General features: G+C 43.6%; 1 protein-coding gene across 1 annotated transcript; it reads left to right on the forward strand.

Moving 5' to 3' along the window:
• The first annotated feature begins 9,187 nt into the window (after positions 1-9,187).
• CAVIN2 (caveolae associated protein 2) lies at positions 9,188-23,326 on the forward strand. Its single transcript, XM_039495419.1, has 2 exons — positions 9,188-9,736; positions 20,717-23,326. Exons 1-2 carry the CDS (start codon positions 9,257-9,259, stop codon positions 21,506-21,508), a joined length of 1,272 nt encoding a protein of 423 aa, XP_039351353.1. The 5' UTR covers positions 9,188-9,256; the 3' UTR covers positions 21,509-23,326.
• The last annotated feature ends 4,300 nt before the right edge of the window (positions 23,327-27,626 follow it).

The following is a 27,626-nucleotide window of genomic DNA, read 5'->3' on the forward strand; positions in this document are numbered from 1 at the left end:
GGACCTAGCTGGGTAGTAACATCTGCAAGATCCTGGACTTCAAAGGCAGCATTTTAAGGCAAGAAAACTATTTCATAAGTGATGTACAGGCTTAAAAAATATCAAATATTCTGAAGAGAACTGAAGTAAAATAAACATACAGCTGTTTCCTTGCAGTTTAAATGTGTCCCTATTACTGCAGTTACTAGAGTCTAGAGACACACCCCAGGAGGAATTTGACCTATTCTGCATGGGTTGAAGCAAGTTTCCAATAGTAAGAGATGACTCACATCCCATACATCCTGATAGTTCATACTGTGCAGTGGAAATATTCTCTGTTCCTCCAAATCACAAGCCCTGCATTCATTCTTTGCCTGTCATGCAGTAATGGTTATAAATCTAGTGTTTACAAACAAGTCACAGTCAAATCAGGACATACGTCCAAATCAGTTCCAATATACAATGAGGCAGGCCTCCAGATTGCAATTACATGTGCTTGAAACAGAAGGATCTTTCACACGATTCCAAAACTCACTGGGCCATATCCTGTAGTTCTTCCTCAGCGTCATGCCCTGCTTACCCTTACACATAACAGAAGCCCTCGCTGACATGATCGCAAGCGCTTCAATGGGGTACTCACTAGGGCTGTAAGAATAGTCTGCCCCGAGTAAGTAGCAATGCAGAACTACCGGACCCAGGAGCAGAACTGTAACTCAGAGAGTCACAGAAAGAATCACTTTCCCCTGTGCCCCAGGAGATAAAGTCAGCTCCACCAGCCTTTACCAGGCACAGATCACATCCCCCTCACACCAGCACAGATGCACTGGCCAGTATGTTGCTGGGACAGAGTCAAGGCTACACCCATTCACTGTTCCTACCTGCCCACTCTCCACTCTCCTTTAGAGACTGTTTCACCCACCCACCTCATGCTACAACCCACAATGCAGGTCCCATCCCCCCAATTTTAGGGTTGCCAACATTGTATTTCAAAACTAAGGGACTGTTTTTTTAGCACCCTCACCCCTCCTTCCAATATTATCATCATCATTAATAATAATAATAATAATATTAAGCAGCACTCACCTACATTCGCCAGGGGTATTTCTTGCTGCTTTTTGCAGCACTCACCAACTCCTGATCTTGTACAGAGATGAAAAAATAAGGGACTGTGGACGACTCTACCCCCATCCAGCCCTGTGTGGGTACGTAGGACAAGCCATGATTTTGACCCAAGTAAGGGTTACTCCTGTGACTAAGTGTCTGCAGGATCAGGCTCCCCTCATCCTTACCTCGGGTCATTAGGAGAAATGGCATGAGCTCAACGGGCTTTTCGCCAAGGACTGAAGGATATGGCCCAATGTTTGGAAATCTTTCAAGGCAAAGTTTTTGTGACCTCCCCTCCCCCGCTTTCCCAACACGCACGCACACACACACACAGGCAGCTTTGAAATCTGATGGTGGTATTGTTTCAGAACTTGAAACCCATCCAATATTTGACCTTCATTTTCCAACTGTTGAGAAAACATTCCGTTCACACACCCTGAGATCTCTTCTCAAATGAGCACATGAAACTAGTAAGAAAGAAGTTTAAACCAAAGTAATTCACTTTCTAATAAAAACCACAAGTACTGCTTTCTATTTCTAGTTGACATGACAGCTCCTTAGTAACTGAAACAGAAAAATGTTTATGCTGCATTTGGGTTCTGTTGCAAAATTACTTATTTATTTGTTTGTTTGCAATAGCAGCCACGATGTGCTAGGCACTGCCCAGACGTACAAGGGACAGTCCCTGCCCCAAGAAGCAAAATGTGCCTTGATCTAACCTCTTCAACACATAGGTGTAGCTTAATACTCTAGTGGGGCCAATTCTAAGTAATTTAAGCATTTTGGACCCAGCTGGGTCTTGAGGCTAATTCAAGGGCTGCTTATGCATGACACAATAAAACTAGTGCACTGATGGTAGAACTGATCAGAAACTTGTCAATGAAAAAAAGTTTTTCAAGGAAACTGAAGGGAAATTAAAAAAAAAATCTTCTTGTGAAAATAAATTCACATTTTTGACCATTTCTAATCACTAGGACATTTCACACATACAATAACCTGGTATTTATATTCCAGACTAGAACAGACAATGCAAACAAAACCTCTGCAGCTGTGTAATCAATAGGGAACTGCGTTGTACATGAGTATGAGCCTACCAAATTCACAGTCCATTCTCGTCAATTTCACGGCCATAGTATTTGAAAATTAGTCAATCTCACATTTTCAGGTGTCTACATCTGAAATTTCATGGTATTGTAACGTGGGGGGGTCCCAACCCAAAAGGAAGTCACGGGAGGGGGGGGTTGCAAAGCTGTTGGGGGAGGGTGGGGGTTGTGCAATTGCCACCCTCACTTCTGCGCTGCAGGAAACTCCAGGGCTGCTGCCCAGTCACAGAGCTTCCTGCGGCCAGGGAAGTTTTTCATGGCCCTGAATTTGGTAAGGCCCTATACATGAGATTTCACCCATTTTTCTGCTATCTCGGAGATCCATACAAAAATTCTACCATGCAGGGACAGTATATTCATCAATCAAAATCCTGATTAGATGCAGAGCTTGGAAAATCCAGTTGCCAGTGGTGAGTGGGAAGCTTTTCCTGACAAGTGTTTCTCCTAAACACAACTATTTCTCCAGAGTTTAGGGGTTTGTTTTAAAAAAACAAAAACAAAACAAAAAACAATTAAGCTTCTAGCACTTTAGCGTGTGAAAATAACCTTCCAACATGAACTTATGTTGTGTTGCGTTCCTGACTCTTCAGAAAGGCCTTATGCTGCAGCTCCTAGCTTTGCCAAGGAGCAAATTGGAGTTATGAAAATAACCAGGACTCAATTCAGTGTCACTGCCGCTACTCAGCACTCTGTGAGCAAGAATGACCCAGGCCTTGGGCATTTCAGTTTCACACAGCTGGCTGGGAGAAGAATGATCCAAAAAGAAAAGAGGAGGAAGAATGAGCTGTGTAGCAGCAGCAAAGAGGCCCATGCAGAGGAGCAGAATAGTACAAATCTGACCCCATGGCAGTAGCCAAGAGGCTTCTGGGAAGGGCTAGAGTAGTGGGAACCCAGCTCTTGGAGGAGGGGTGAAACAGCACTGACTAGCCTCCCACTCAGGAGGGAGGAGGCACGTAAAGAAGGAAACAGACAGCACCTTCTCTCTTCCAGGTGCTGGGGGGACACCTACTAGTCTGAGGCTGGTACACAATGGCAGCCCCCAGACAGGATCCAGGGACTGCTGCCTGATACAAATCCCAGCCCACTCGCCGAAGTTAGGCTAGAAGAGCTGGGCTCCTCAGGAGTTTGTTGTCTCTAGACCCGCTGGTAGAGGCTCGAACTTCGTGTTTGCCCTGCCTAGCAGGTTACTCCTCTGGCTAGTGAGTGGCTAGTATAGTTTTCAAGCCCCAAGTACCCCTATCCATATGCAGTCTGGAAATTCTGATAAGATATAACATGGGTAATAATCTTCACGTAGCCCATAAATATTTCAATAGAAGTTACTCATATTGTACAGAAACAATCATTGTATCTAAGTCACCTTGGGTAACGGAACAAAACTGAATGGGAACTGTTTATGCAAACCTTGAAAGATGCCAAGATTCTGTGACATAACACGCCCTCCAGCAACCTGAAAGCAAGTCATGCTCTAGTTTTCTAGATGGAGACATGCCATAGCCAAAACTCCAGTTCGTGCTATGACCTTCACTTCATTCACAGGCACACTACACCTCACCAATCACTTCCGTCATGACAAAAAACCATGGCAATCCGCATTGGTTCAGGTACACTGGACACTCTGGTGCTGCTGGCCTCTATGAAGTCTGTGATTGCAACAGTCAGGAATAGTATATGAAAAGTAGAGATATTTACAGTGGCTTGACGGGCAATATAAGCCCTTAGTGTAAATGAGATTTAGGCCCACATATGTTTTGGAGCCTGCATTTTCAATCACTATTATTACGATCTTTCATGTCCTCTAACAAAATGGCCAGGAAGGTGGACGTCAGAGGCACACACCACAATGAGATACAAATATCACAAATGGCAACAAGTATGGTTAAATGCTGGCTACAGGGCAGGTCCTGTAAGGTGCTGATGCTCCCATTAAAGTCTGTTTAGGATGCACAGCACAGGGCGCTCCTAGAAAGCACTCAGCGCCTCACAGGATTGAGCCCTAAAGTCTTGCTCATGGGTTTGACACAGACCTCAGTAGAAGGAGGACTGGGTCCAATATATGCCAGAAATACAGATATGGAAACCCTACCCAGAACCAGATACTCATCCAGAGATCTGACATAACAAAACAGAATGCAGCACGCTGTCAATTATCCAGCCCTTACAACATACAGAATTGAATGTCGTGTAAATAAATATGAGAATTTAAGGGAAGGTTTTCAAGTTAGGCACCTAATTCCCATTTACTTTCAACAGAAGTTGGGTGCCCTAACACATTTTTTAAAATCCCACCCTTAGCCTTTAATTTAGAGTTTTTGAGTCCCTTAGGGAACTGATAGGCAGGATCTCCTGGGAGGCTAATATGAGGGGGAAAGGAGTCCAGGAAACCTGCTGTATTTTAAAGAAGCCTTATTGAGGGCACAGGACCAAACCATCCCAATGTGCAGAAAGAATAGCAAATATGGCAGGCAACCAGCTTGGCTTAACAGTGAAATCTTTGGTGAGCTTAAACACAAAAGGAAGCTTACAAGAAGTGGAAACTTGGTCAGATGACTAGGGAGTATAAAAATATTGCTTGAGCATGTGCAGGGGTGTAATCAGGAAGGCCAAAACACAACTGGAGTTGCATCTAGCAAGGGCTGTGAAGGGTAACAAGAAGGGTTTCTACAGGTATGTCAGCAACAAGTGTGGGACCCTTAATCAGTGGGGGAGACAACCTAGTGACAGATGATGTGGAAAAAGCTGAAGTACTCAATGCTTTTTTTTGCCTCGGTCTTCACAGACCAGGTCAGCTCCCACACTGCTGCCCTGGGCAACACAGTATGGGGAGGAGGCGAGCAGCCCTCAATTGTGAAAGAACAGGTTAAGGACTATTTAGAAAAGCTGGATGTGCACAAGTCCATGGGTCCAGATCTAATGCATCCAAGGGTGCTGAGAGAATTGGCTGATGTGATTGCAGAGCCATTGGCCATTATCTTTGAAAACTCATGGCACACGGGCAAGGTCCCGGATGATTGGGAAAAAGCAAATATAGTGCCCGTCTTTAAAAAGGGGAAGAAGGAAAACCTGGGGAACTACAGACTGGTCAGCCTTGCCTCAGTCCCTGGAAAAATCATTGAGAAGGTCCTCAAGGAAACCATTTTGAAGCATTTGGAGGAGCATTTGGAGGAGAGGAAGGTGATCAGAAACAGTCAACATGGATTCACCAAGAGCAAGTCATGCCTGACCAACCTGATTGCCTTCTATGATGAAATAACTGGATCTGTGGATATGAGGAAAGCGGTATATGTGATATATGTTGACTTTAGCAAAGCTTTTAATACGCTCTCCCACAGTATTCTTGTCAGCAAGTTAAAAAAAGTATGGGCTGGATGAATGGACTATAAGGTGGATAGAAAGCTGGTTAGATCATCAGGCTCAAGGGGTTGTGATCAATGGCTCGATGTCTAGTTGGCAGCCGGTATCAGGTGGAGTGCCCCAGGAGTCGGTCCTGGGGCCAGTTTTGTTCAACATCTTTATTAATGATCTGAATGGTGGGATAGATTGCACCCTCAGCAAGTTCACGAATGACACTGCGGGGAGAGGTAGATACGCTGGAGGACAGGGATAGGGTCCAGAGTGACCTAGACAAATTGGAGGATTGGGCCAAAAGAAATCTGATGAGGTTCAACAAGGACAAGTGCAGAGTCTTGCACTTCGGACAGAAGAATCCCATTCACCGCTACAGGCTGGGGAACCAAACGGCTAAGCAGCAGTTTTACAGAAAAGGACCTGGGGATTACATTGGATAAAAAACTGGATGAGTCATCAGTGTGCCCTTGTTGCCAAGAAGGCTAACGGCATATTGGGCTGCATAAGTCGGAGCGTTGCCAGCAGATCGAGGGAAGTGATTATTCCACTCTATTCAGCACTGGTGAGGCCACATCTGGAGTATTGTGTCCAGTTTTGGGGGCCCCCCACTACAGAAAGGATGTGGACAAATTAGAGTGAGTCCAGTGGAGGGCAATGAAAATGATCAGGGGGCTGGGGCACATGACTTAGGAGGAGAGGCTGAGGGAACTGGGCTTGTTTAATCTGCAGAAGAGCAGGGGCAGCAGGTCTGTATTTATTTGGTGGTGCCCAGAACGGGTCCAAATCCCCTCTCCCCACACACACCTGCCTAAGGCTCTGGGAGGGAGTTTGGGTGCTGGTTGTGGGCTCTGGGCTGGGGCAGGGGGGTGGAAGGGGGTGAGGGGTGCAGCGCTTACCTTGGGCGGCTCCCAAAAGCAACCCGCACAACCCTCTGGCAGTGGCTCCTAGGCAGGGAGTCCGGGGGCCTCCACCCACCACTGCCTGCAAGCACCCTCCCTGCAGCTTCCAATGGCAGAGTCTGTGCTCAGGGCAGGGGCAGCGAGCAGAGACACACCCCCCCAGGGGCTGCAGGGACGTTCCAGCCACTTCTGGGAGTGGTGCAACACACAGAGTGAGGGCGGGCAGGAAGCTGCTTTAGCCGAGCTGCACTGCCAGTGGTGGTGGCAGGGACTCCCGGGCCCTTTTAAATCTCCCGGGGGCGGCAGGCAGGGCCAGGAGACGCTCCGGGGGAGACACGCAGGGGCGACAGGCATGGCCAGGGGAGAGACCAGGCCCCGAACATTGGTGGAGCTGGGCCCCTGTGCTCTGAATATTCCTGGAGCATGGGCACCATGGCCCCATACAACTCGTCGCCCCTGGAGAAGAGTGAGGGGGGATTTGATAGCAGCCTAAAGCCACCAGAAGGGAGGTTCCAAAGAGGATGCACCTCAGCTGTTCTCAGTGGTGGCAGATGACAGAACAAGGAGCGATGGCCTCAAGTTGCAGTGTGGGAGGTCTAGGTTGGATATTAGGAAACACTATTTCACCAGGACGGTGGTGAAGCACTGGAATGGGTCACCTAGGGAGGTGGTGGAACTCCATCCTTAGAGGTTTTTAAGGCCCGGCTTGACAAAGCCCTGGCTGGGATGATTTAATTTGTGTTGGTCCTGCTTTGAGCAGGGGATTAGACTAGATTATCTCCTGAGGTCTCTTCCAACCGCAATCTTCTATGATTCTTCTATGATTTTATAATCCTCACACAACTCCAAATAAGCAAAATTTAGCTCTTAGTTAACTTAAAATCATTTTTACTTAATATCTTCTTGTCTTTTGACACTAGTATGAACATTTAAAATGAGGGATAAAACAGTAAGAAAATCTTTCCATACCATATTATGTCTGTGTGAGTCCTTTTAAACAATGTAAATGCTTCTGTTATCAGTGTATTGGTTCTTGTAAAGGTATTTTACTAGGTTATTGCAAAATCCTATATGAATACAAAGTTAAAACCAAAACTATCCAAATCCATTATAATGAAAATTATAGTATGTCCCAGTGAAATCAACAAATGTTTGCATTTTATCCACATTGTGTCTATATTATATCATGACATTTAATTGATATTAATTATTATTGTGAAGATCACAGATTTGTATGCAAAATAGGTGACTTTCAAAGTTGTTTAACTTTGATCACTTATGTTTGAAAATATACACATCAGAACAGTACATATTTCCAAAGCCCTCTACAGGATTTTAGCTAAGTGATTTCCACTAACTTTAATGAGAGGGCACAATGTCAGTTTCAACTGCACAGTACAGCTGAGACACCCCTACAGGCATTCTGTCCAGGTCAGGCTGGAGATACATTTGAGATACAGTGGGAAGAAGTTTGCACTGTGATTCTCCAGGCTGTGGCTCTCCCAAGGGTACACAGAAGACCTCCAGGGCTGTCAAGCCAGCACCTTTCATAAACATTAAATTCACATAAAGCTCAAAGACCCAATCCTGAAAACACTTTCACACAGGAGCAGCCCCACTGGGTTCACATGCATAAAGCTAAGTATGTACATAAGGCTCCGGCATCCATATATGTGGACCCTTGAGCTGATGCAGAGGCCTTTTGACTTCTGTGGGGCTGCAGGAGGGCCCAGGGATCTACTCACATGCATTCAGTTGCAGGATCAAGGCCCCTGTATTTTTTAAAGGCCTTCAAGACAGCCTCTCATTTTGCCCTTCCAATTAACTGTGCGCACAAAAGATAAGACATTTAACTACTTGCTTTGGGAGCACAATCAAATAGCTACATGGTTAAATCCAACCTATTTTTTCTGCAAGTGTGGATGCAGCATTAGAAGCCATCTTTACATAGTCTCATTTCTATAATTTTTTAAAACTATTACGAAGTCTCTGAGTTACACTTGAAATATTTTTCACACAGCAGAGCTTCCTTTATCTCAGTTGTAACTCAGAGAACTCAACAGCAATTGTATTGTGTTAAAGGGCCTGATCCTGGCTCCTTTCATTGCCCTGAGCCTCAGGCAACGGGTGTGGTTGGATTTTATTTACTTATTACCCCCCCACGCCCATACACACACACACACACACACCTTAGTGGCTTTCATAAGCCCACTGAGATATTTCTCTTTACAAAAAGAGAACTAAAGGTGCCTTAAACTTTGTTCCCCTGCCTCTCTCGGGTCAGGCTGAAACCCACCAGCCAGCCCAGAACAAAGGCCAAACAATACTTCCCATTACAATCACTCAGTCTCCAGGAAAAAGGGCGGGGGGGGGAGGAAAACACAAGCTCTTGTGTTGCACCCGTCGCATAGCAGGCGGCAGAAGTTTACAGGCTGCAGCCAACGGCTGGCGATGGAACTGGGCCACGGGGCCGGTTTTCTCCGCCTTGCATGAAGTCATGGTTGAAATATGACATTCCGCTTAAGGGGCGGGGGGCTATAAACCTGCAGCAGCAGGGGAAACGCTGGCGGGCCCGATCCTGCCCCCGGGGAAGGCAAACCCCCCCGCACACACACAGCCGGCTCCGGGATTGGTTTCCTCGCTGGGGAGGGGACTAGGACGCGTGTGCGCGCCGCACGAAGTTGCGCGGAGCCCGGCCTCGGCGGACTTTCGCCTCCCACTGGGTGGGGAGTGGGAGCCTTTAAGAGGGGCTGGAAGCGCGCTGGGCAGATCGCGTCCAGCGGCGGCTGCCTGCGGGTCCCAGGAGCTGCGGGGGAGGCCGCCATGGGGGAGGATGGGCTGCAGGCCGAGAGGAGCGGCGCCCACGCGCCGCCGAGCCCCGAGGAGCACCTGGGGCAGAGCCCCAGCCCGGAGCCCTCGGGCAGCCCCAGCCCGCTGCCTGCCGCGCCGGGAGAGGCGATCCGGGACGGCTCGCAGGTGAACGCCATCACCGTGCTCACGCTGCTGGACAAGCTGGTGAACATGCTGGACTCGGTGCAGGAGAAGCAGCTCAAGATGGAGCAGCGGCAGATCGAGCTGGAGGGCTCGGTGAAGGGCATCCAGGGCGACCTGAGCAAGCTGTGCAAGCACCACAGCTCCACCAGCAACGCGGTCAGCAAGCTGCTGGAGAAGTCGCGCAAGGTCAGCGCGCACACCCGCGAGGTGCGGGAGCGCATGGAGCGCCAGTGCGCGCAGGTCAAGCGGCTGGAGAACAACCACGCGCAGCTGCTGCGCCGCAACCACTTCAAGGTGCTCATCTTCCAGGTCAGTCCGCTGCTGCCGCCTGGACCCTACTGCTCCCCACCCGCTGCTCTCCTGAACTTCCAGGGACCCCACCCCACCCCAGGGGTGGATGGTGCCTGCCTCCTACTTCTTGCCTAAGGTGACCAGATGGCAAGCGTGAAAAATCAGGACGGGGATGGAGGGGTAATAGGTGCCTATATAAGACAAAGCCCCAAATATCAGGACTGTCCCTATAAAATCAGGACATCTGGTCACCCTACTCTTGCCCTGTCCTTGGGATCAGACCCATTGCAAGGGGCAGGTGGTTGGAGGTGCCCTCTCTGCAGTGCACAGCCACCTGGCCCCCTGCAGCGCCACCTCTGCTCTTTCTGCCATAGCCACTCCGGCCAGGGCTTGTGGAGCCTTCATTAGGGTGACCAGATAGCAAGTGTGAAAAATCAGAATGGGGTGGGGATAGTGCCTATATAAGAAAGAGCCCCAAAAATCAGGACTGCTCTATAAAATCAGGACATCTGGTCACCCGAGCCTTCATCTACCCTTGGGCCGCTGAGAAGGCGTGGCCCGCTCTAGCAATGGGAGTCTAAGGGTAGATGAAGGCTAGGGTGACCAGATGGCCTGACTTTATACTGCTCCCATTATACAGAGACTAGTTCCCTTCATTCCCTGGTGAGAAATGTGGCACACAGAGCTGCACAGAACTTGTCAACTCTATGCCAGGCCTGGATACACAAGTTCCTCACCCTTGTGCAGTGCATGGGCTTCACCCCAGCCATGCCTTTGCCAGATACTTTCAGAGCTGCAGGTGCTCCCACTGGGAGAACACCCTACTGAATTCAATGTGTGTAACCAATGCAATTTCCCTTGGAACCACATGCATTTGCCAGGTCAGTGCTGCTAATGGTGGCTCACAGGAGACACTTGGCTTTCTCATGGAAATACACTGTTCATCTCAATCTTCCTAGGGCCACACGCAGAGAATGCTCAAATTCATCACCTGTGTAGAACACGTCCTTTTTTACATGGATACAAATACTTTTCAGACCAGTGCTGTGGTGAACTATGCTCACTTCCCTTATACAACACGTGCATGTCTCCCTGGCAGTATATATTCTCTCTCACTACTATTGGTGCTTAACTAGCAAGAACACTGATTCACTCACCCATGAAAGTAGAGTGCTCTTTATAAATACATTTTGCATTTCAGTGCCACACATAACACAAGCCACATTCATTACCATTCTGCAATACCACTACATTATCATGCATACACACATTTCCCACTTCAGAATTACTAGCACCAACACAGTGTGAGCACACATTCATGACCAATACGTCTGTGTATTTTAGCATGTACAGTTGGTAACTTATATGCATGCAACAGTTCTTCAGAAAGCATGCACAGAAAACTTTGCATTTCACCAACCAGTTTATATTCGCTTTTCCACAGGAAGGGGAAGGAATCCATTTCTGCTGTTTTGCTTTCATTGCAGCACAAGAGGAGCTAGTGGAAACTTTCAGAGAGAGCACATAATGCAATCATTAACTCTTTGAGGTCACAACTGGGAAAAAGTAACCTGCCCATTTTGATCAAGGAAGTAAAATACTTATAATATTAATAGTTCTTGTTGCCCTCAACAAAATGCCAACTTTGATTCTTAGGTTGATCCCAGCATATTCAGCAATCTATTAAAAACAGAGTTGTAAAACTCAGCTTTCTGTTTCTCAGCCTTTCAGTGGCATGAATGAACAGTTTGCATATTTTCTCCTTTTTAAGCAATGATGTGGATTGCACACAACATGAATTTTAACCAAATACGGGACATGCCTTTTACTTCTAAAAAGTGTCACTGCAATTTTGTTTCAGGAAAATCCCATTTGACTTCAGCTAGTTAAATGCTGAAGTGTAAGTTTACCTTTTATCCTGTTAAATATCGTGTTAATTATATAGTCCACTTTCAGATCTAGATAAATATATTTTTTTAATCAGGTTAGTACTAGATTTAAAGATTTGGCAGGCTTAATTAATCTACAGCCCATTCCCTTAGGAAAGACCCCACCTTGCTGCTTATTATTCTCTTGATGCTGTTGTAAGTTAGTATTTTAAAGACAGATGAGGAAGAGATCATGGCACGTATAGGGCTTTTGCAGCCCACGGTCTTCTCCACCTCAAAAGCAACTAAAAAGCTGACTGTGTGCCAGATGTATTAAAAGAGATGCAGTACCTAGGTTTCTAAATATTTTATTGAAATTTAAAATAGTACTCTCTCATAGGGATTAGATACCAAAAGATGGGTTTGAGATACAGAATTTAGATTTTAAACCTTTAAATGTGGGGAGAGTTTGGTGCCAAGGTTTTAATTTGATCCAAATGTTTCTTATTATTTATATTACAGTAGCAGCCAGAGATCTCGGTCAGAATCAGGGCATCATTATGCTAAGGGATATACAATTTTTTTCAAAAAATGGACATCTTTCTCCAGAGAATGTGTGTTCTAGGATTATGAAAAGATTCAAGGGGTGAAAGAAATAGACAAAAGGGTGGGGGTAATGGTGAGATATTCGCTCAGTTCACTTCTTGTCTTGCTGGGGGCAGTTGGTAGTGCTTTTTAGGCATCATGGTAAAGGTTAGTCTTGAGGGATTTGAAGGAGGACAAGGCGGTGGCTTAAGAGGAAATATTTGCCAAATTAAATCCTCTGAAAAGTTCAGGAACCTTCAAAATGGAGGTTTCGGCCTGAGCCCTTCTTTAATACCAGGTTCCAAAATGCATTATTAGTCACAAAAACAAACCAAACAATGTAGGCCTATTTTTGCGAGTGCCTACAGATGGAAATTCAGCTTGTGCAGTTCCATCACTCATAGAGATACTTTTGTACAGAAGGGTGTTGTGTCCTAAATCTCTCTTCTAAGGATACAGTGGACCCGACTCTCCTCTCACTTACATGAACCAACCCCTAGTTGATCCCAGTGTAAATCAGTGGAGCTAACCTGCTGTAAAGCTGGTGTTAATAGGAGAATCAGGCCTAACGCCCTTATTTAGCAAAGAAAAAAAATCACATTTAATGTCAGTAAATGTATTGCCAAGAGACCAGAGAGACAAGGTAGGTGAGGTAGATCTTTTATTGGACCAACTTCTGTTGATGGAAGGAACAAGTTTTTGAGCTTCGCACAGCTCTTCTTCAGGTCTGGGGATTGTAACTAGGGTGAAGAAGCTAACTACAAGTTGGGACAAATGGTTAAGCATAAGGAGTTCACACATGGTGCAGGGAGACCATTTAGTTTAAACTGAAGTGGGCAATTGAGGGTTAGAACGATAAGCATAGGGGGGCACTCCATATCTGACTTCTCAGTCCTCATAGGAAACCTGCACAACACCTTCAAAAGACAAGTTTGGGAACTGAAATTCGTTGACACTAGAATTGGGCTAGATACTAAAAACCACGGCCTAAGCAGAGACACTGGTTATATGGCTCATTACAAGAATTTGCAACACACCCTGCTGCCTGTTCACTTTTAGCTGCCCACTTTATTTTAAGTGGTCTTCTACAGCAGTGTTTCCCAAACTTGGGATGCCACTTGTTCAGGGGAAGCCCCTGGCGGGCCAGGCCAGTTTGTTTACCTGCTGCGTCTGCAGGTCCGGCCGATTGTGGCTCCCACTGGCCGCAGTTCGCCGCTCCAGGCCAATGGGAGCTGCTGGAAGCATCGCGGGCCAGGGATGTACTACGCTTCCCTACAGAAGCGGCGACCCAAGTTTGGGAAACACTGTTCTACAGCATGCTTGAACCTCTTCTGCCTAACAGTCTGGCCTGAAGTTAGCTCAGACACTCTGGTTACCTTGCCCAGATCAGATCAGAAGAAGTGCTCTGTGAAGCGTGAAAGCTTGACCCTTCCAAAACAGAAGTTGGTCCAATAAAAGATAATACCTCACCTACTTTGTCTCTCTCATGTCCTGGGAGCAACATAGCTACAGAGATTGCAATACTTCTTGTCAGTAACACAAACCAGCTGTTAAGAGAAACTTGGGTGTCTTGTGGACTGAAGTCCCAGGCAAACATCTCCTGGCCTGTCACATTTGAGTGGCTGGTGTGAAAAAGCTGTTTGGAGAGATTGGAATTCTCTCCCAGGAGTGAAGATGGGAGGGGCTGGGATTTTCCACCCCAGAGGCTGTGCTGTTCTCTTTGCAAACTTGTATTCAGCTCAAGGGAACAGACTGACCACACCCTGGCAAGGATCCCAAATGTTCGCCATGATGCTTTTCTGTTGCCTCTTTCTTTCCTTCTGCATAAGCCTGCTAATAACTGTTACCTGTCTGCAGATCTCCACAAAAGCAGTGTGGTCTCTTTAATAGATGTTTAATATGGAAAAGACCTATTAGTCCTCTAGACTGCCCCCCAGCAAAAGAATTATACACAGGAAAAAGCCCAAAAGGATGGGTGGATTTGTGTATGACAGTGGTCAGGGACCTCTGGGCAAAAGAAGCAACGGCTGCTATGATACATTATTAATATCAGATTTGTTTTTAAAAAGGAATTTGGATGTAGGGCAATTTTGTTTAGTTTAGGTTTTATTTTCTGCTACTTAAAAACAAGTTTAACTTTCATGCTGTGTGTGTCTCATTAAGGACTGTCTCCTGTTTTAGAAAAACAACTTCACATGAAAATAAAAAGCACAGATTAGGGACTCAGTTCTGAATTTGAGTTTGCTCCCTGTTGCTGTTTTAACAGGAGCATTGGGTGTGTAAGGAAGACATAACTGAGCTAAGGGTTTGTATTTTCTGAGGACAGGCTCTGACTTGTTAGCATCAGATTTCCCTCAATGTGTACACTCAATATGAAAATACAGTGAGAAAACTATCAATTTGCATATTTTATATTCAAATGTACTTAGTTTTTTTTCCTCCCTAGACTTTCTGTATTGTTCCTAGCTTGCATATTTCTTTAACTGATTCCATTTTTTTAATGTCATATCTAAACATGTAGGGCTTTAAAAATTATTACAAATACCATAAGTGGTGCAGCAGTCTAAAACACTGAAGTGACTGTTTTTAAATCCTTGTTAAGCTTTGGCATTGTTCCTGTCTGTTTTGTTGCAACCTCATGACCAACACGATTTTGGACTGCACGGAGTCAGAACAAATTTCATGCTGTCACACATGCATTAAGACAGAGTGAAGGGGGTGGTGGTGACATAGTAAAATCCAAAATAAAGAGGAATGTGGCCTAGTGTTTCAATAAAATCTCATTTACTATTGGATGGGACAGAAAAATATGCTAAATTATAGCTAGGGGTCAGTACATTGGTATTCAAGCCCCTTCCAGTCACTGCAGTTAGTGAATATTTGATCCTGAAATGAAGTGAGCAAGAGAAAGCCACAGGCAAGTAACTATGTGTTTGCATTTTGTTGCCTCAACCAGCATAACAAACAGCCTTCTGAAAAAGCACCTTCATGTTCAAAAGTAAAGAAACAAAGGGAAAGTAAGCAAGCTATGGATGATGTGCTGAAAACTTAACTTATTAGAGAACTTGCCTCTGCAACATCCCGCTTGGTACTGTGCCCACACCCGTCTACAAACTCAAAGAGCAGGTGTGGTCTGAGGAAAAGTGGAAGGAGTTAAAGCTGGTCTGACCAATAGTAAACTTACTCTCGACAGAAATCTGCTCTGCATTTAGCAAAACATCCATTTAGAATATTAGATGGTTAAGCCTTGAACGGCCCTCTGAAAAATAACAAGGGGGTGAGTGGTTTGAGAAGTTTTCCTCTGCATGTGACGTCCTCTTATTACATGGTCTTCTCTAGATGTAGCCAGTTAAATGCTCCTATCTTCCCCAACACAGTGCGTACAAAGGTGTTTGTCTTCAGTGGTGATTCTAGCCACACCAGCGGTGGGTGATTTAAAAAAGAAAAAAAAATTCTCACTAGTGTTTGTTATAAATACTCACTCACATGGTTTAATTTTTTATAGTACATTGTTATGAATGTGAGGCTTTTCCATAGCTTTTACTACAAAGGAGAAGTGTAGATATACCCATAAACAAGAGCCCCCAAAACGACTGCGTAAAACCTCTATGCCAGTGGTCTCCAACCTTTTTAGGCCCAAGATCACTTTTGGAATCTAAGGGCAACTCAGGATCTACCTGCCCCTTCCCTGAGGCCCTGCCCCACTCACTCTCCCACCTTCACTCACTTTCACCAGGCTGGGGCGGGGGGTGGGGGTGCAGGCTCTGAGCTGGGGCTGAGGGGTTTGCAGTGTGAGAGGGGGCTTTGGGCTGAGCCTAGCGCAGGGGTGCTGGCTCGGGGTCAAGGCTGGGGCACAGAAGGGGATATGGGATGCTGGCTGTGGAAGAGGGCTGGGGTGCAGGAGAGGGTATGGGGTGCTGCTTCCCACCGGGCAGCACTTACCTCTGGTGGCTCGCAGTCAGCGGCAGGCGCAGCAAGGTTAAAGCAGGCTCCCTGCCTTCCGCAGTCGCACATCGCTCCCGGAAGGGGCCCACGCACCCCGGGGGTGGAGGGAAAGGGGGTACGTGGCTCCTACGCTGCCCCCTCTCTGCAAGCACCGCCCCCCACAGCTCTCCTGGCCAATGGGAGCTATGGGGGCGGTGCTTGCAGGCAGGAGCAGCATGTGCAGAGGGAGACCCCTGCCTGCCTCCGGGGCTGCAGTGGCTGCTTCCGGGAGCGGTGTGGAGCCGGGGTAGCCTTAGGCAGCCACACTGCACTGCCACTGGAGATCGCGATCAACTGGGAGATCCTCTAGGATTGACCAGTTGATAGTAATTGACTGGTTGGTGACAACTTTTCTGTGCTGACCAAGGATCTGATCTTGCAGAAACTACTCAGGTCCTGTTGACTTCAGTGGCAGTTCCACATCCATGGAGCACTTGCACTATTGTGTCCCAACTGAGGACATTAGACACAGAATACAGAAAGGCCACTCCTTAGTTGTGTATAGTAATGACTGATCTGGAAAAATGCAAGCCGTGTTTTAGCTTTCTAGAGATGGGGGATGGAAGGGAGATACATTTTGATCCCATCTCAGAGTTGGTTAGCATGTTTCTCCTGGTTTTGATCCAGTCCAAGAGATCAGATGCTTACATTTTATCTGGAAAAATTAATAGATGGTACTTTCATGCTGGAGTTTTAAAGTGTACTCATCCTTGCTGAACTACAGTCCTGCAACCTACCTAACACAACCAAATGTAAGATAATGGAGCTCAGAAGGACTTCTGGGTAGACTGCAGTCAAAGTTAAAGATATCCCATTTATTAACATGCTCACAGTAATGATTTTTAAAACAGTATTGAGCAGCAAAGCAGATTTCATTCTAGAGATTTTATTCTATTATAATAATTTGCATTTTTGTTGTCCCTGCTATCTAAGGATCCCATTATGCTTTACAAACATGAATGAGCCAAATCTCAACACTCACAGAGAGGAAAGTATCTCCATTTTACAGGTGGAAAAACTGAGGCACAAAGGTTGATTTACACAGGAAATCTGTGAGGGGATGGGAAATAAGCCAGACTTCCTGATTCCCACATCTGTGCTTCAGCCACAAGTACATCCCACCTCTGTAACTTTAAATGAATAATTAGCTGATTATTATGGAGCATTAGAGGTTATGAATTTTTATCTACTGAAAACTGGATGTTTCAGGCCCCCCGCATGTTTTTTAATATTAAAATAAAATGTTTCTAATGTTTTTAGAATTTGCAGTACTTTGATTTAACAGTTTAGAAATGTCACTGAATTGACCTTGAACTGAACAGTGTTGGTTCATCTCTGGATCAGACTCAGTATATGATCAATTTCACGTGAAACCATTTTGCTATATTAAATATTTTTTAAGATCCCACTCATCCTTACTCGGACAGAATTCCATGAAAGTCAAAGGGAGTTCTACCTGAGTAAGGATGGCAGGATTTGGGCCTTTTATTTTATATAGTTCAGCTTTTAAAGCAAAGCTTAATACATCCTAATCAATGTAATTTACAAGTGATTGTCTGAAACCTTGTAATCAAGGGGTCCCCAACACGGTGCTGACAAGCGGCGTCATCGAGAGGCATCGCTCCCGAATTTCTGCAGCATTTCGGCGGCGACGCCTCTTGATGATGCCGCTTGCTGCCGACAAGTGACGTCATCAAGAGGCGTCGCCGCCGAAATGCCGCAGAAATTCAGCAGCATTTCGGCAGGTGCTCCACCGCCGCCACGGTCCTTCATCTGGTGCCCGCCAGACAAAAAGTTGGGGACCACAGTTGTAATCTGTTCTATTCACATTCTTATACCTGAATATTGGACCATACAGAATTGTACACAAAACTTCTAATTGTCCAGATTTGGAAAGAATACTTTTATACTTGCTGTCTCATATTTGATTCTCCAAATAGTTGTATTGGGGTCAAATGAGCAATTGTACCCACTCATATAGTCCATATTTCGGTAATGAAATTGGAGAACATTATAAATATTTGAATTGCAGTAAGAGCTTTTTTGGATCGTTAAAGCTGCTGTGATAAATAGTTGCTTTCTGGTCACCGTAAACCAAGTTAAAAATCACAAGACTACATATTGTGCCCACTTATTTCCAGTGCTCAGCACCAGAACAAAATCTTTATATGTAAACATGTAGCAAGAGTGACCGTTTTATTAGGATTCCACTGTGGGAAAAGTACAGAACATTTTGGGAGTGTGCTTTGTCCAAGTTTATTATTAATTGTTAGTTCAAGGTCAGTAGAAACAACAGAAAAGTGAAATATATAAATATCTCACAAAAGTGTTTTCCATCCTTTTTCTTTTGTAACCTTGAAGAATATTCCTCACGCATGAAGCATGCTTGTTTAAAATTCTGTCCATAGGTGTACGTATAATTTGTTTCCAGGAAGGCTATGTAGTGGACTAGCAGCAAAGGAATGTGACTTTACATTTTATATGTGGCTTGGTTTTTTAAAATAAAGTTTGGTGTTTGCAGTGCATTCATCCAGTCATTCCTGTGCAGCCTGACCAGAAATCTCAACCATTTTCTCTAGGGATCACACCCCATGCTAATGAACAGAGCTTTTGAATTGCATGGTGTTTTTCCCCTTAAATGTAGTCTCTTGCCCACTAAGGACAGACCTGAGACCATCACATCTGGCACGTAGCCCTTTCTATATCTAAAAGATGTTTTGAATTTTTTCCCCACAGGCTGTAGCTCTGAAAGAGGTGACAGGGTATCTCCTAAGCTTTGCCAAGTTAAAAATGATTAAGTAATATGAATGCAAAACATGCAGATATTACAATGGTAGGAAAAGAAATAAAGGAATATTCTAGGTTTGCTTGCTTTTCTTTCTTAGGACACAATCCTGCAGAAACCTGCCACCAAACATAGTGCTTACTACTGGGAGATGTCCCTTTTGAACTCCTCAGGGTTGCAAGCGCTGTACTCAGTAGTAACTATTTCCATGAGGTGGCCCTTAATTTCCAGTTCCAGCTCTTTCCCCTGCTCAGCCTGCTCTTTATTTAGAGACTTCTTCTAGAATACATCCCTCCCTGACCTTTCTTGGTTATTAAAAAAAAAATAGGCAGCTGTTGTCCAGCTCAAATGCTTGATGCAAAGAACTACTGTTATTCTCTATGGCATGTAACATTAATTAGCCTCCTTTAATTTTTGCATGATTTTTTAATTTCATTTTTTAGAAGTTTCATAGATGTTTAGTTTATATGTCCCATTCTCCCCACCCCCCAAATAAAAAAAAATCAGTACCATTCCTTCTGCATTGGAAACACAACATATTCTAATCATCATGGGATGGATCGCCTCTCCTACCATAAAACCCACAGGAGAGGAATAAGGGAAACCTGCGCAAAGTTCTTCAGAGGTTCTACCATGATACTCCATCAAGGGAAAGGAGAGGCTGGGTTCCAAGCTACCCAGAAAGGGTTTGGGGTTAGACTGCACACAGCTCAAAGGATCCTTGAGGGATCTGCTCCTCCACATGGAAACCCTGTGCCCTCTCACTAGCTGTGGAGCACTTGTGGCTGCCCATAGGGCCTCCTTTAAAAGCCAAGCCTCTCCCCCTTCTGCTGCTTCCTGCTCTCCTCCCAGAGCTCAACCGTGCAGCAGGGCACTGCTCCATCCAGAGGAGATGGTGACATGGGCAGGGTGAGAGCAACGTGCCAAAGGTCTCGTCCTCATGTGAATCAAGGTGGGCAAAATCCGGCTCCATCAAACTGTTACAGCAGTGTTCAAGCTACTGCAATCGAAGTTAAACAGAACTCAAAATATTGAACCATATCATCAGTGGTAGTAAAACTTATTGAAATCAATGAGGCTTAACCAATTTACACCAGCAGATTTGGTCCATTCTTTACAAACATACTTTACCAACTTTTAGCAACCATGTATTTTTCTCTCTCAAACACAATTAATCCTACTTTCCATGCATATTGCACTTTCCATCTGAGGATCTCAAAACGCATAATATTTGAAGGAAATAAGACATGCTGTACCTGTGTCATAGGTCAGCAGTATATCCCTATTTTACAGATAAGGAAACTGAAGCACAGAGAGGTTATATGACTTGCTTGAGGGCATGTGGTGAGTCTGTGACAGAACCAAGAACTGAACCCAAACTTCCCAGTGTTCAGTCTCATGCCTTAACCACAACCCAGCCTTTTCCTTTAGCTTTAGATTTACAGCTTTGTGGTTAAACCCTTAGTAGTAATATCTAATTTAAACGACAGAATAGGATTGATTCATATGCTATATCTATATATTCTGAGCCCTCTGAAACTGAAATCTCACAGTTGGCAGCTCATTTGCCTTAAGCTGTACAACAGAATGGTTGAGAGGGTTTTGAGTGGCTTCTTGCTGGCTAAATATACCAAAACATAAAAAATGCTCAGCATCCTTCATCTCATTGTAAAAAAAAAAAACCAAACAACAATGTAACATTGTGCAGGGTTATGCTTTGTTTATCAAATTTGTGTCCTGTGAACTATGAAACTCAAATATTGTCAACTCTTTCAGGAGGAAAATGAGATTCCTGCCAACGTGTTTGTGAAAGAACCCGTTCCCAGTATTACAGAAGGAAAGGAAGAGCCTGTGGATGAAAACAAAACTCTGGAAGAAACCTTGCATACGGTGGAGCTGTCATCCGATGATGAAATGCTTCATGACGAAGATGGTCTAGATGACAGCGTAGAGGAAAAAATGGGAGAATCAAGAGCTGAGAAGATAAAAAGATCAAGCCTCAAGAAAGTGGACAGCCTCAAGAAAGCATTTTCTCGCCAAAATATTGAGAAAAAGATGAACAAGATCAGCACAAAAATTGTGTCAGTTGAACGACGGGAGAAGATTAAGAAATCGCTCACCCCACATCATCAGAAATCTTCCTCCTCAAAAAGCTCCTCTTTCAAAGTGTCTCCCCTCACACTGAATGTGAAGAAAGTCCATGAAGGAGATACCCTTGCTGAAAATGAGGACAAACCAACAGAAACTACAAGCAGTGAGCAGGCAGCGAATGAGGAGGAGACCTCATTTACTGAGGGGCTCTCAGATATCACACCTCCAACTTCTCTAATTGAGGAAGGCAAAGCAATAGCTGATTCTCTGGAGAAAGAAAGCAGAGAAGGGGATGTGATGATAAACAGCAACATTGAGCTCTCAATTGTTGAAGATGATGAAGAATATGGGACAGCACTAGAAGTTTCTAGCCAGAGACTGTATGATGAAAGAAACAAACCAACCAGTGAGGAAACAGAACAATCTGATGAAGAATCAACTCAAGCAGCTGTTCTCCAGATAGACCAAACCGCATAATAAATCTGAGCTTTCCTTTGTGTTCAGAAATGCAAACAGGTTTAGTTAAGCAAAGAAGCAGTGTATATTTCTGTTACACATACAATGCGTCGGGTGACAATGATTAAGTTTGTTTTCTGTGCAGTGCTAATGTATTGCATAGTATTGAGACGCAGAGTGAACAAGGTCTACTATGCAGGCAACCTACAAAGGTGCTCCACTCCTATACTAGGCCAAACAGCTGGTAATATTAATTTAGAGTTGCTGCAGTCAGTTGCAATTGGAGATATCAGGAAAAGAACCTGACCAGTGGAGGCAGGCTGGTCAACTGGATTTTTAAGTTAGATCAGGGAAGTGCTTGGATAGTAGTCAAGAAATATTTTTTTCCTTCTTATTGCAGTATTTTGTAGCTGTGTAGTAGTTTTTATATAAACTTAATGTCACTGAACACTCTAGCTTAGCTTACCTTGCCTTACCATGTGCTGGATATGCTAATGGCTTCAGTAATTGTTGTTTATACGTGTATATTTTATTTTGGGCATGGCTCCATTTTACATTCTGACTAGAAGAGCAGAATATGCAAAGGGTGAAATCCTGCCTCCTGAAATCAGGGGAGTTTTGCCATTGAGTCAATGGGGCCAGGATTTCACCCAGAGTCTTTTGTTAGTCACTTAATAGAAACAACTGTGTTTATATGGCAAAGGGAGACATGATTTTGTAATTTACAGCAGTTTATAGAAATAGATGACTGACAAGGATGAATGTGTAACTAGCTACAGTACTTACCATGAGATCTTAGGTAATGCTTGGCAAAAACAGTGACAGAGATAGAAACAAGGGATGATATGATAGAAACTTAGAGGCGATATGATGAAAGAGCAGAAGGGGAGAATGTGAAAAAGAAAAGGAAAAAAATCTCTACTGCCAGCATAAAGAATATACACTCAAATAACACAATTAAATTTCTACTTATTCCTTAGAGCAGTATATTTTTCATCTTTGCACCTGTACCTAAGAATATTTTGAAATTAGCATAACTTATCTATATAAAGATTTTCATATATGAAATGCCTTACCTACAGAATAGTTACATAGTTACAGGGATGTAAGGACAATTATTGAAAAAGGTAAAGTTTTGTGTTTCTGGTCAAGATGTTGAAGGATAACAGTGTGTTGTGGTTTTAACTGTTTGGCAGAGGCCAATTTATACAATTCGTGGGGTTGGATTCTCCACTAACTTTACAACTTTCACACAAAAAAATTCCTATATATTCTCAAATTACAGGTTGCAAATTTTGAAAAGGCATTAAAAATGAGGGGTTAAAGAAATTTCATTCCCTTTGAATTTTCATTCCAGCTACTTAACAATGAAAAAAAAAAAGATAAAACCCTTAGTTGCCTTACATCCATGTTATTTTTATGCATTGTTTGTTTGTTTTCTGTTGTTTCCTGAATACTGAATTCTTGTTACATAACATTGCACTAACATGTTGCTTCCTTCCTTGTATTTAAAATTACAAATGATTTTAAAAGTTTTCTAAGAAAAAAATACACATTACAGAATGCTTACCAGAGATCACACCATGGAGGGAAGCAATCTCTTGAACCAGTAAATCTCACTGGAAATTAGCCTATAAGCATCGCGGATTTTAAACAGGCACTGTTAAAAGTTAAGCTCTTTATTATGTAGTATCATACAAGAACTATCATCTGTAAGAAGAATGATGACATAATCCATGCAGCGACATTATTTTGTATTAACCAAAATGTAACTCAGTTATTCAATACTTGTAACTAACTACAGATGTGATGAAGTAAATAAAAAAAAAATCAAACTAATATAAGCATGTCAGTGTTTGGGCAAAGAAATGTGAGAGGTTGGTAAAAACAAAATTAAAGATTAAACATTTACTACTTGGTTTATGTCCCAATTGACTCAATAACATTTATTTCTTGTTCCCTTGTTCTTATTTAGAAATCCAAGCACCATTTCTCAAGTTTAACTTTTCAAACATCACCTTGCCAGCTTGCTAAAGCATCTGAATATTTTCAGACAGCTTGATAAATTTGATAGCTCCATCTGCATTTTTATTGCATTGTACTAGACTTTAAATACTTTAAATACTCCTACAAGCATAATTGTATTGAACTGTACATTTTGTTTAGTCACACAGATAAATTTGTGTCTTCTAGAGTGCCACATAGCCTTAGTAGACTTAATTTTACTGACAGGCCAAAGCATACATGTTTAACCTTTATGGAACAATTGTCAACTTGCAGCCATGAAATGCTAGCTAGGGAACCTAACGATGTCTGTTTTGTTTCTCCTTATAAGCTTTAATTCAAACAGTACCACTGAAAAAAATGGCAGACAGACACTTTCTGTCATGTTTTACACACACTGGACTTAATTACATGCTTGGTGTTCTAAGAGCTTTAAAACTCCATACAGTAACAACTCCAGGTGTTCAGCACCTTTGAAAAATCAGCCCAATAGAGAATTAGTACAACTAATTATTTCATAAACATCACATACACAGGGATTAGGGCCAGAATTAGAAAAAAGTTTAAGATCCTATATTTATACATTTACAAGGACCAACAGGTCCAATGTCAAATTATCTTTGTATAAAATTCATAAGTTTATTCTGTTGTCTGCTATCTGCTTTATTGCATCCCATAACTCAGAGAAATTCCTTTGTTCCAAGCTATCTTAAAGTCCCTTTCTGTCTTTGATTTCCTTGACTCCTGAAAATGAATATTAGGCCCTACAATATACTTTCATAGCCAATTGTCTGCAGTGGCAGCGTGATATTTTTTCAAAGAAAAAAAAATTAAATATGTGATTGTCAACCTGACAACTTACACATTTCACCCAGGGGCGTGAATCTTCTTTTTTGTGATGACAGATATTTATATATTTAAACAAAGGTGCATCTACTTCTCTGGACACCCTTGATATGTAAAAAAAAATGTAGGTTTCTTAACGTGAGTTTTGCGCAAAGATTAAGTACAGTAAGGACAATATGATAGAAATACTTACATTAGTGGCAGCCTATAGCTGCTGGTGCTTCTATTTCCAGTGCTATAAAAACTGCTGACATTCCTGTCCACTTCTGGGTGAAAAGGCAAGGAGCATCCCTTTGACCTTCATTTGTTATCTCTAGCACTGGACACTATAAGAAGACAGCTCTGTGAAAAGACATGGTGATATGGGCCTTCTCTATCCCTTTAATATCAAATAAGGAGAATCGGATCGATGGCTTGCACTACAAAAGCTTTGTTGATCAAAAAGAAAGAAGATATACCTGCCAGAAGTTATGGTATTTTTACACTGTTTACATTGAAGAAATTAAAATACAGTTTTCCATCCGGCTTGGTAACCTCTATAATGCGAACACTAATTGATGGCCATACAAGTTATAGTGTTGGGTATGCTCAGTAAAGCTAGTGCAAAAATGACACCTTGTTAGTGAACATACCTGCTGACAATGGGACCAGTCCAACAGCCACTAATGTCAGTGGAAAGACTCCCATTGACTTCAGTGGGTTTAGATTGGGCTCTGTGAGTCACATTATGCCCCAGAGCCAGACATACAATTCCCATTGATATGAGGACATGATATGGCTCTGTATCTCCCTAATCCTATTCGCTTAGTTCATCAACAGAATAAAAAGTTTTACTGCTGTCAGCAGTGCAGAGCCAACACAGCTGCAGAAAAGCAAGCTCTATTCTGCTTTGAATGGTGCATCATTAGCAAAATTTCCAGCTAAGTTCTGATTCCAGGGTCTTTACTGTTGGTAATTACATACAAAGGAGAGAACACAGCTCGATTTTCAGATAAATTGAGTTTGCAGTTGGGGGGGAGAAAAAATCTTGTTTTGAACCTATAACCTGAGCAAACATGCTGCAGAACCCACTGATGGTGCACGAACATGAAATGTCAAGCTGTCATTTTCACAGCCAATTTTCTTACCATACCTCATCACTGAAAGTGCTGGAGGGCAACTGTGGTTTGCAAACCCATCCCTTCTAATTATTTCCCCCCCTAAAGGTGAGTAAGATAAGATGGGCTAGATTCAGGGGTGTAAAGATTGTGCTTCTCTGTGCCACCTCAATCCCCTGCTTGCTAGTGGGAAGATTAATCTCAGCAAAGGGCAGGCAGTTGTACTACCACCTACCTTTGTTAGTGCTTGGCTTATGTTCGTAGCTGGAGCTCCTTAGGAGACTGCAAATGCTGAATCCCCAGGGGCTACACCATGCTTCTGGTCTGTGCCCCTCTCATTCCCAAGCCAGTGGAAGAGAGGCTGTAGCTTCTTTCCGCTGCTTTGGAGTTTCTATTGCTGGAGTCCTGTGCCAGCACCAACCCCAGGTGGAATCTGGCTGAATGTATGTAGAATCCTTAAGACATTTATGCCTCTTTTTCTGCTTTCTCTGCCCTTTTTTCCAATCAGGTCCTCTTCCTTTTCCCCTCCCACTGAAACGTACATGCTGCTGTTTGAGGTACACACTAAATTCACTCAACTAACTTTTCTAATTGTATATGTTTTGATTTAACCATCAGTTTAACCTTCAGTGTCTCTTGTGTGGGCATCCCACGTACTGAAGTGCATCGCTCTAACACAAAATGAATCTGCTAGAGTTTGCTATTTATCTTTCTTTCAAATCAGGGATTAGCATCTACTGTATGACCTTTGGCACTAACCTCCTTTTCCATAGCAACACAAAAGGGAACAAACTATGAGTCATAATTTCTCTGTAGGAGACACTTTTCTTTTTCTTTTTTTTTGGGGGGGGGCATAATTTTGATCATTTTATAGTTCCTAAAATATATTAGCTGATTTATAGCTCTGGCATACCAGCTTTTGATTCTGCTTTGTCTGAACACACAGAAAGAAGAAGTCTCCATTACTTATTTGCTGTGTGATTGTGACAAGACTGAGCTAGACATTAAACAACAATATATTTGACCCTAATTGTAATTATCTGGGTCTTTAAGCTCCCATGGCATTCAGTTTTCCTACAAAAAGATAGTCGTTTGCCTTAGTTTTAATAATTTTAAATGATACTGATCTGCAAAAAAAACAAAAAAAAAACGTGCCTCAACGTGCTTTGTAAATCGGGTTCTGACAGCTGGATTGGATCCCATCTGAAAACCACTACATATCATACTTCATGGCTGTTAACTTGTAGGCATGCTATGCTGTCAGTAAGTAGCTTTAAAGCCTCCCACATTTCTGCTCACATGTAACGGTGGCAAAATACTGCCTGAAATAAAGTATATCTGTCTCAGAGCAACAGGAGTAGAGCGCTCTGTGCTTCCATGAGTGGGGATCTGGTTTAGGAACAACCTACTGTAAATAGTACACTCCTTGGAGCACCTCTGTGGAGTGGAGATATCAACAAGGTGATAGGACTGTTTGAGGGAGTCTAACTGCCAGCTACATTCCTCTTCCAGCTTAATCTGCTATTGCCTGGAGTGAAGGATTCAAGACACCCTGCAGTGCAATCCACCCATTTACTTCCAACAGGAGTAGGACTGGGGGCCTACCGGGATTGGTAAGAGAAAAACAAAATTGGTCAACTGCCATAACCTTGAACAAAGAGGCAGATACGAGTGTAAACCAGAGCTTTCTTGTCACACCAAAATCCTAGCACCAACATTTACAATGTATTCAATACCAAAAAGACTTAATTAACATGGAGTTAAGATTACCCAGTTCTGCCTCATGCCTTTCCAGAATATGGAAGCACACACCAACTCAGACCTGTCACAAATGGGCCACACCCAGCCACAACTAAATATATAGCTAGATTAGAAGACCAGAATGGCACGGTCAGTGTAATGCCAACTGCACCACACACCCTTCACTCCTCCCCCTTTCGGCTAAACTCAGACCTCTGCAAAACAGGAAATAGGGGGTCAAGATAATGCCTCCCACACCTCACCTCCACACAACCTTCATACTGCCCCTTTTGGAAGGGAGATCACAGGACCGTAACCATACCAAAGATATGGAGGAGAGTGAAGAAGAGTACTTTGGGGAACCCGTAAGGACTTCAAAGTTGTCCAAGCCATTTCATTCTTATCAAAAGTTGTCCCTAAGACATCACCTTAGCTTATCCCTCAATGACCCT

This window comes from Mauremys reevesii, linkage group 11 (assembly GCF_016161935.1).
Source record: "Mauremys reevesii isolate NIE-2019 linkage group 11, ASM1616193v1, whole genome shotgun sequence".
In the NCBI taxonomy this organism is placed as follows: Eukaryota; Metazoa; Chordata; order Testudines; family Geoemydidae; genus Mauremys; species Mauremys reevesii.

What these genes read in the sequence shown, in the direction of transcription:
- CAVIN2 (XM_039495419.1), top strand. Translation starts at nt 9,257, where the DNA reads ATGGGGGAGGATGGGCTGCAGGCCGAGAGGAGCGGCGCCCACGCGCCG. An exon ending in TCAAGGTGCTCATCTTCCAG is followed by an intron (nt 9,737 to 20,716) that starts GTCAGTCCGCTG and finishes CAACTCTTTCAG; the next exon opens with GAGGAAAATGAGATTCCTGC.